The following is a 9608-nucleotide window of genomic DNA, read 5'->3' as shown; positions in this document are numbered from 1 at the left end:
ATGGCTAGGAAGAACGTGAAACTCGCCTTTATCTCCAATGATTCAACAAGAAAGGCGACCTACAAGCGGAGGAAGAAAGGTATCATCAAGAAGGTGAGAGAACTCACTATTCTTTGTGGTATTCCAGCATGTGCTATAATTTCCGATCCTTTTGATTCTAAAACAGAGGTGTGGCCAAATCTAAAGGAAGTCAAACAGATGATTGAGAGGTATCAGAGCTCATATATGAATGATGGGAGAAAAAATGTGAACCAAGAAAGTTTCCTTTTGCAAAAGATTACTAAAGCTAGGAAGCAACTACGAATACAAAGACATGACAATCATGAGAATGAGCTGAACATTCTTATGATTTGGTACCTACAAAACAACAAGCTGCCAGATGATGTGACTGTTTCTGATTTGAAAGACTTGGATAAGTTGATTGAAAAAAATATGAAGGAAATTGATGACAAGATGGCTTCACTTAGTTTATCAAACTGATGTTTTCTAAAACTTTATGTTGTGATTTTTATTGATGTTATTTCAATTGGAAAATTCTAATAAAAGTTATTATAATGCACCAGTCTTTCGCTTGTTCTATTTTGTGTTCTTCAATGTTTTATTTGACATCATCAATTTTTCTTATTGATAAAGAACTAATCCTGAATCTGATCTAGATTTAGGTAGGAAATTGATCTTCTATTTCGTTTAAGGTTATCATTTTCATTTCAAATTAAACAAACTGAAAATCTTAGAAGATTTTGGGTGGCTTCTAAGGTGAGGGAGCAATCAAGTTCTTCACTGATGTACTTTTAATAATATATCATAAGATCTATTAAAGGGTCTAGGTTTGTTGAAAGAAAAAAAAAAAGGATCAAAACCTATGCCTTGACCCACCCAATCCAATCCCCCCACCTCCGTTTTTTTCTTCAACAAAACGTTCCATGTTAGATAGTGAGGTTCATCGACGATTCCACTGTGAGAAAGAATATAAATCCAACAAGAGGAAGGATATTAACAATGTTGGATGTAGATTGATGCAAAGAAAGCCATGGAAAACTATTACTTGTATGAATTGGACAAGACCATTATTTAGGATACAAAATGATGATTTGGTTGTATGAATTTATATCATGTTTCTCTCCAACGTATAAAATTCGGTTTTATTGTGCTTAACTTTTTCCTTCAATTTTTCCTATTACATGAAATTCTTGAATATTAGGGATTTGGATCAGTTTCTTGAAAATAGTTTATGATGATTGTTGAACCACGATGAGTTTTAGAACAACACCTCCAAGGTTTTGATGATAACAATGTATAGAAGAACAATAGAGTACTATAAAGTTAGTTCAAATGATTAGAACCATATAATTAAAATATGACTTTGAAGTCAACATTTTGACCCTAAAACATAATGCTTTGAACAAAGAAGAACAACTTTTATGCTCAAGAGAAGCTCTTATACCAAAGCTCTGATACAAAGAGGGTCAATGAAAATTAATGCTCTGATCAAGAATTTATCAAGTTGTGAAGACGAAGTTATGATCTAAAGTCAATGGTCAACACTCTGATGAACATCTGACCCACTTTTGTCTTCTTTTAAAGAATTGTCATTGTCTATAGAACATTAGCACCTTTTGTCCATGATGAATTAAAAGAATATATGACGCAGAAAAGAAGCAAGGGTTAGCAAGCGCTAAACCTAAAAGATAAAAAGACAGGTTGCAAGCGACAAACCTATCAAATAAGGGTTTCCAGAATCCACCATAATTGAGAGAAAAGTCTCGAATATTTTTATTGAATGAAAGAGTTATTTCTTAGGCTACAACCGTTAACCTTAAATAGGGAAATAACAAACCCTAATGGGCCAAAAATAACAAACTGAAAACAAAATAGAAAGTTCTAGAAAATTAGGCTGAAATAATAAAATACTACTAAATTACTAATAAAACCCTTCTGCGTCAATATACATTGCAATAACGTACAAATCTCAGTTAAAAGTGGATGCAACAGATCATTTCCAAAGAAGCAGTAGATTTCTGAAGTACTATTTAACGAAATTATCCTTAAGAGGCAAATATTTGAAATCTTAAGAAAACTTCTCAAGTAAGCTTGATGTGCTGCCAATTTTTTCAAACAACGACTCTATTCAAATATCCTATAAAAGGTCCTTGAGTGTTCGAAGAAAGATATAGACCTACATGCTTTCAACAAATCTAGACCCTCAAATATATATTATGGTATATTATTAATGTTACATCAATGATGGAGATGGTTGCTCCATTCCCTTAGAAGCCACCAAAATTTGATTCATAGTTTTGATTCTCTACTCTCTTCTTGAATAATAATTTCTCTTTGTTAGTTTAGTTGTTATTCTAGTTTAAGAACAGTCCATGTACAATTCAACAAATTTTTAGTTTTCATCAAAATGAGGAACTTACCCAAAAATGTATCTAAGCAATGGCATGAAATTCTACTATAAATATCATTGCTAGCCGTGTACCACTAATGATCATAATCAATGAAAAATAATCAAGGGAAACAAATTGGGTCGTATTATTTAGTGTTTTCATTCTCGATCTCATATTTCCGCTAATTAAGGTCAATTTTGAATCTTTCTCTTTACCACTTATTTTTTATGGCGTTTCAAATCTGAATGGTGGCATATTTTGCCGGTGTTGGATGAAGAAACAGAGGAAGATTATGAATCATTGGTTCCTGTTGAGAATCCTTTATGAATCATCTATTTTGTTATTTTATTTTACCTAAATCATCTGCAACATCTGCATTTGCGTGTCATAGTCTGATATTCTCCCTTATCTAAAGGATTGGTATCCATGAGGACAAGAAGTAATCTACTCAGGCTTCACATACTAAGAAGATCATCAATCATGGAATTTGAAATATCAGTAGAGCTAGTCTGTGAAGAAAAAGAAGATGAATCTGGAATCGAACGAAATCAAAATTCAAAAGCCAAAGAATGCAAAGATAGTGAACTGCTGAAGTAGTATATTTCTGGTAACTACAGATCGCCAAGCCATGTCGATCGATGAACTGAAATATACTATGGAGGAACACGTTGATCTTATGTCAGATCTTGTTCAGAAAATCTCTTATGAACTTCGTTCTAACCTTCGTTCGGCTAAAGATAACTTTTTAGTCTAAGGGATTCTACTCCACTTTTGAAACAGCCAACAAAATTTTGGGAATTTTCACTGAAGCCAGCACTTTCGATCTCTTCTAATCGTAGTTTTTATTAGAAGAGATCGGTGAAAATTCCCAAGATTTTGTATTCATTAGCTCTATTGATATTTCAAATTCCATGATTGATGATCTTCTTAGTATGTGAAGCCTGAGTAGATTACTTCTTGTCCTCATGGATACCAAGCCTTTAGATAAGGGAGAATATCAGACTATGACACGCAAATGCAGATGTTGCAGATGATTTAGATAAAATAAAATAACAAAATAGATGATTCATAAAGGATTCTCAACAGGAACCAATGATTCATAATCTTCCTCTGTTTCTTCATCCAACACCGGCAAAATATGTCGCCATTCGGATTTGAAACGCCATAAAAAATAAGTGGTAAAGAGAAAGCTTCAAAATTGACCTTAATTAGCGGAAATATGAGATCGAGAATGAAAACACTAAATAATACGACCCAATTTGTTTCCCTTGATTATTTTTCATTGATTATGATCATTAGTGGTACAAGGCTAGCAATGATAGTTATACTAGCAATGATAGTTATGGTCTAAAACAAGCCCCTAAGCAATGGCAAGAAAAGCTTGACAACTTAATGATTTCAAATGAGTTCAAAGTGAATGAAAGTGACAAATGTATCTACTACAAGTATGATAAAAACATTTGCACTATCATATGTCTATATGTAGACAATCTACTCATATTTGGGTCAAACATTCCTGCCATAAATTCTGTGAAATCACTGTTGAGTAACAACTTTGATATGAAGGACCTAGGAGAAGCTGACATTTGGCATCAAGATTACTAGATCAGATAAATGAATTTCCTTGAATTAGTCTCACTACGTTGAGAAGATATTAAGGAAATACAACTACTTTGATTGTAAACCTGCAAGCACACCCTATGATCCAAGTGTAAAACTTTTTAAGAACACTGGAGATGGTGTTAGACAAACAGAATATGCGAGCATCATTGGCAGTCTCATATATGCCACTGATTGTATTAGACCAGACATTGCCTATGTCGTGGGACTCTTATGCAGATTTACAAGTAGGCCAAGCAAGGAGCATTGACATGCTATTGAGAAAGTCATGAGATACCTGAAAGGGACTATGACATTAGGACTGCATTATCAAAAATATCCTGCTGTACTTGAAGGGTACAGTGATGCAGATTGGAACACCTTGTCGGATGATTCCAAAGCAACCAGCGGCTATATATTTAGCATAGCTGGAGGAGCTGTTTCTTGGAAGTCTAAGAAACAGACTATCCTGGCTCAGTTCACAATGGAATCTGAGATGATAGCACTAGCTATTGCTAGTGAAGAAGCAAGTTGGCTAAGATCCTTGATAGCTGAAATCCCTTTATGGGAGAAACCGTTACCGGCTGTGTTAATTCATTGCGATAGTACCGCAGCTATTGCAAAGATTAAGAATCGTTATTATAATGGAAAGAGATGACAGATAAGGCGAAAACACAGCACGATTAGAGAGTGTATCTCTAATGGAGCGGTTAGAGTTGATTTTGTACGAACGAATGAAAACTTAGCTGATCCTTTGACGAAAGGACTTAATAGAGAGAAAGTCCGAGAAACATCCAGTAGGATGGGACTAATGTCTATAGCTCACTGAATGATGGTAACCCGACCTATATGACTGGAGATCCCAAGACTTAGGTTCAATGGGTAAAAACAAGTCATGAAGTGGTAGAACATGCTATGAGAGAAGGAATATAGAAAGCATGATCCTGCAGCGAAAGAAGGATGAGTTAATAGCAACTCTTAATGAGATCTATACTCTATGTTCAGTGGGGTACACAGCTACATGAGTACCCTTGATAGACTCACCTATATGAATGTGGAACTTAGGCCGGTCCTATGGAATTTTGAGGCAGAATTCCTAGAGCATTCGTTAAAATTGGGATACACGTGCATGGCCTTAAAACGCACGGGCTTTTAGAATACACCTATGAAAAGGTTTGTGTGTGGATTCTATGTCTGAGATAGAGTTCAATGTTGTAAGCAACTCTTGTTAAATCAGAATACCTTCCACTATTTAAAGGTTCAAGTTGTTAGCGACACCTTTGTATATTAGCAAATCTTATGGAAACATTTTACGAAACCATTTTGAAGTCAAGTGGGGGATTGTTGGAACACTAGTTAATTCTAGTGAGAAAAATTGGAAAGAAAAACACTATGAAAAACTAGTGTGTGGGTATGTGACTTAAAAATGTCCCACATTGGAGAGTCACCCCAACTTGTAAGAGTTTATATATGGGAAGAGTGACCTCCAAGGGTGTGCCCTTGGGGTACCCACTTTTGTGAACGGGTGAACGCCTACAAAATATATATATCACGCGCGCGACGACGCCGTCGTCCGGTCGGGCCGGGCTTGGGCTTGGGTCGTGGATGCCGCCGTCCGTCCGACTGGTTGGGTCGGGCTTGGGCTTGGATCGTGGATTAAAAAAATGATATATTTTTTTTGTCACTTGAAAATAAAGCGTTACACGTAACAAATGAATGTGTTACGAACCAATCGAACGATTAAACCATATTTGAGGTGTAAATTCTCGAGCGATTACATATTGGGCAGTGCGTAATCGTAACAGTGATCTGGGCTGTTTTATGCTGGAGGTGGCACGATTGTTAGTCTACCTTGCACAAACTAGGGTAGTGCCGCGAAACGTCTTAAAGAAAGCGACCTGGTTGTGACTCACCCCGGTAATTTCGTTCGGTATAATTTTTTAAATTCGAAAACAACAATTAATGTTTTAACCCTGTAGGTTTCTTTATCTTTTACCGCTGTTTGTTTCAGATTTCTTCCCAACCCACAAGATGGGCAACAAATCTCTATTTGAACTTTCATTACATTTTTCCAGCAATATCCATGCCAATGTTTAGTTTTCTTGTTTATTTTTTCTTGTTTAGTTTTCTTGTTTACATTTTTCCAGCAATATTCATCCAAACAAAAATATTGAGAAATGAAACTATTTTAATTGAATCTTTGGAATTATCTAGAATTCTAAATTCTTCAAAAAATTTCAATTACCCCATCCAAACACACTCTAAAGCTACAAAACTCTTTAATTTCAATTGACTAAATTTCAATGCAAATCATCGACTATTGACTATAAGTTACTCCCTCCGTTTCAAAATGAGTGTTGCTTTAGCCAAAAAAAATTGTTTCAAAATGAATGTCACTTTCAGTTTCCAATGCAATAATAACTTTTTCTTTTCAAATGTACCCTCCAATTAATACTCTGCACAATACTTCCAAATTATTACTTTTAAAACTAACCAATAATTAATAAGGATAATTTGGTAAAATAACCATTCTCTTTCTTTTAATCATTGCATTTCTTAATATGTGTGTAAACACCTAAAACGACACTCATTTTGAAACGGAGGGAGTAATTTTTCAGCTATCAAATATATTTTGAGCTCAATGTGATCTTTTACAATTTTCTTATGGTCCAATTTAATCTCTTACTAAAAATAATACTCAAAGTGTTCTCTAATATTTTTATACGGTGGTCATATTAGTCTCATCTTCATTATAACATAGAGATTAATTTTCCCTAAAAAAAAACATGGAGATTGATTTGTTCTAATTTTTTTTTTGTTTACAAATTTGTTCTCAATTTTAAATTGTCAAGACTAAGGATTAATTTGTCTCATCTTCATCATATACTCTTATCAGTTATCAATTAGTTTATAGAGAAACCTTATTTTACTAAGAGTAAAGATTAAATTTGATCTCTCACAGATTTTTCACAGGTCAATTTAATCTATTTCCAAAAATAATAGTCAAGTTAATTTTTAGCATTTTTATATTGTGGATAAATTAGTCCCAACTTCGTTAAAACCTAGAGATTTATTTGTTCTCATTTTAAAATTGTACCCAAAAAAAAATGGTCTAGTAACTAAATTAGGTGAAACAGAGATAAAAGGGTTAAATATGTTTTTGATCACTATAAAATTGGGAAGTTTTAAGTATAGTCTTTACTTAATTTTAATAGGTTTTTTAGTCCCTACAAAAAAAAATTACTTCTAATTTTAGTCCTTATTACAACAAAGTTTGTTTAATTATCCTTAAACTCTTAAATTGTTGAACGATTTTTTTGTGACAAGTTTAGAACACTATGAAAGGTTCATTTACTAAAATTTAGAATTTTTTAACATGAAACAAATTAAATATGAATTTTTTAAAACGGAAAAAGTTAAAGATAAAATTAACAAAATCTGGACGTAGAAATCAAATTTTTCGACAATTTTTTGCAGAGGAACTTTTTGTAATGTTCTTAACACATCTGCAAAAAATTGTTCAAAAACTCAAGAGTATAAGCATAAATTAGACAAATTGGAATTGAGAAGAGACTAATACTGGGTGCATAAAAATAAAAAATTTAAGGACTATAAGAATTATTAAAATTAAGTAAAGACTAAACTTAAAAGGTTCCAATTTTATTCGGACCAAAAACTTATTTAAACCAAAAATAAGTGGGAAATAAAGGGTTTCTGGGGAAAAAACAAAATGAAAAACGGAAGGGTTTGAAGGATATATAAAAGAAGTTAGGGTTTCTCTATTCACAATCATATTTAACTTTACGGTCTCTCAAGATATCATTGCGTTCCAATTTGCAACCTGCCAATGGAGTCAGTGGCCGCAAAAAACAGAAAGGTGAAAACTACCTATATACCCAATGATATTGCCTTTTCCATTCTATCCAAATTGTCTCTTAAATCTTTTAAACGATTTGAATGCGTTTGTAAACCATGGTCTCTCTTATCTGAGAACCATAGTTTTATGAACGCATTCTGCAACAATCTCTTATTTAATTCTCATCGATGTCCTTATTACAACGGGGCATCTCTGCTCCTAAGGGATTTCAAACTTGGTCAAGACGTTTTCTATTCTATTTCTGGTGAAAGGTTTGAGAACAAAGTTAAAATAGATTTCCCAAATTCATATGATGCTAACCGTTTCAAATATCGTATTTTTGGTTTTGGTAGTATTAATGGGACATTTTGTCTCTATCAAGCTTATTATTATTGCAATACTGTATTGTGGAACCCATCTACACAGGAAATCAAGCTCGTTCCCACTCCGCATAAGTTAGTTAAGTCATCTGTTGAAGATGTTAAGGATTTTGTTAGCATAGATCTTACGTCTTATCTTCATGGATTTGGTTACGACGACCTTAGAAATGATTATAATGTCATATGTTACATAACTATTACGGGTCAACACGTTGGCTATGGACATATGTCTTTAGACCCAATTTGGGTGAAATATAGCTTAAGAACTAACACATGGAAAAGGATACTTAATGTTTTTGACATGCCTTATTCGTTGGCACGTATTGACGGCAATCAAGTCTACATGGATGGTTTGTGTCATTGGGTGTGTGAAGAAGATGAAGATAGTCAGGATGGACGATGTTTGGTATCATTTTACTTGAGCAATGAGGTATTCTTCATAACACCCATACCCTCGTACTTAGATGATTGTTTCAAAGAATTGTGGATAAATTTGGTGGTGTTAAACGGGTCTGTTGCATTGATCTCATATCATAAAGAGACGACTAATTTTCAAATATCAATTTTGGGTGAATACAGTATAAAGGAGTCGTGGACCAAACTCTTTATTGTTGGATCGTTGTCTTCCATTAAGCGTCCTATCGGGGTGGGGACGAAAGGAGAAATATTCGTCATCAGAGAAGATAAAGAAGTAGTTTGTCTTGATTTAAGTACTCAATCGATTGTGGAGCTTTCTTACAAAGAAGTGAATGCTATTGATCGGATACTTATATACAAGGAAAACATTCTTCCAATCGGAGGAATAAGTAATTAGTTATTTTTCTTGTTTTCACCAGGAGCAAAATGATTGTGGTGATTGGGATATTACCTTGTATGCAATTGGAACCTCGGAGATTTCTTAAATCGGTAGCGGGCCATTATCCTTGTATCGTCCCTGATGCTTATATGGTTTTGTTTTTGGCTCATCTGTTGCTGTTTTTCTGGTCTTCTGTTGCTGTTTTTCTGGTTTGTGGCTACTGTTTGGCAGTGGGGGTTCTGGAAGTTTCTTGGGTCGATCCCACCGTTTTTCTGTGCAGCCTCCAGGCTTATTTTGTGCGGCTTCCTTGCGGCCTAGCAAAGTTTGCTGCGGTCGTGTTTTCTTCTGTTTGATTGATGGAGACAGTAGGACTATTTGCTTTATTTTTTGGCGTCGTTTGTTATTTTTGGGGATTCGCCTGTGGGCTAGTTGTTGGTAGTTTTTATTCTATTTCAGTTTTGGGGTTCGGCTTAGTCAAGAGACCCTTTTTGTTTCATTTTTTATTTTATTTTGTTTCAGTTTTCAGTTTTGGGGTTCGGCTAAGTCAATTTTATTTTAAATGTTTAATCTGTTTACATTTGCAAACT

General features: G+C 34.2%; 1 protein-coding gene and 1 pseudogene across 1 annotated transcript; both read left to right on the top strand.

Annotated features, from left to right (window-relative positions):
• LOC146927325 (agamous-like MADS-box protein AGL80 pseudogene) lies at window positions 1-562 on the top strand (annotated as a pseudogene).
• Window positions 563-7836: 7274 nt separating this feature from the next.
• LOC146927324 (F-box/kelch-repeat protein At3g06240-like) lies at window positions 7837-9280 on the top strand. Its single transcript, XM_085708142.1, has one exon. The coding sequence runs from the start codon at window positions 7837-7839 to the stop codon at window positions 9037-9039; it is 1203 nt and encodes a 400-aa protein (XP_085564268.1). The 3' UTR covers window positions 9040-9280.
• Window positions 9281-9608: the final 328 nt, after the last annotated feature.

This window comes from Medicago sativa, chromosome 4 (assembly GCF_051527215.1).
Source record: "Medicago sativa cultivar Bolivia chromosome 4, Bolivia_mono, whole genome shotgun sequence".
NCBI lineage: Eukaryota > Viridiplantae > Streptophyta > Magnoliopsida > Fabales > Fabaceae > Medicago > Medicago sativa.
The sequence above is the reverse complement of the archived record's forward strand: the minus strand, read 5'-3'. Positions and strand labels throughout refer to the sequence as shown.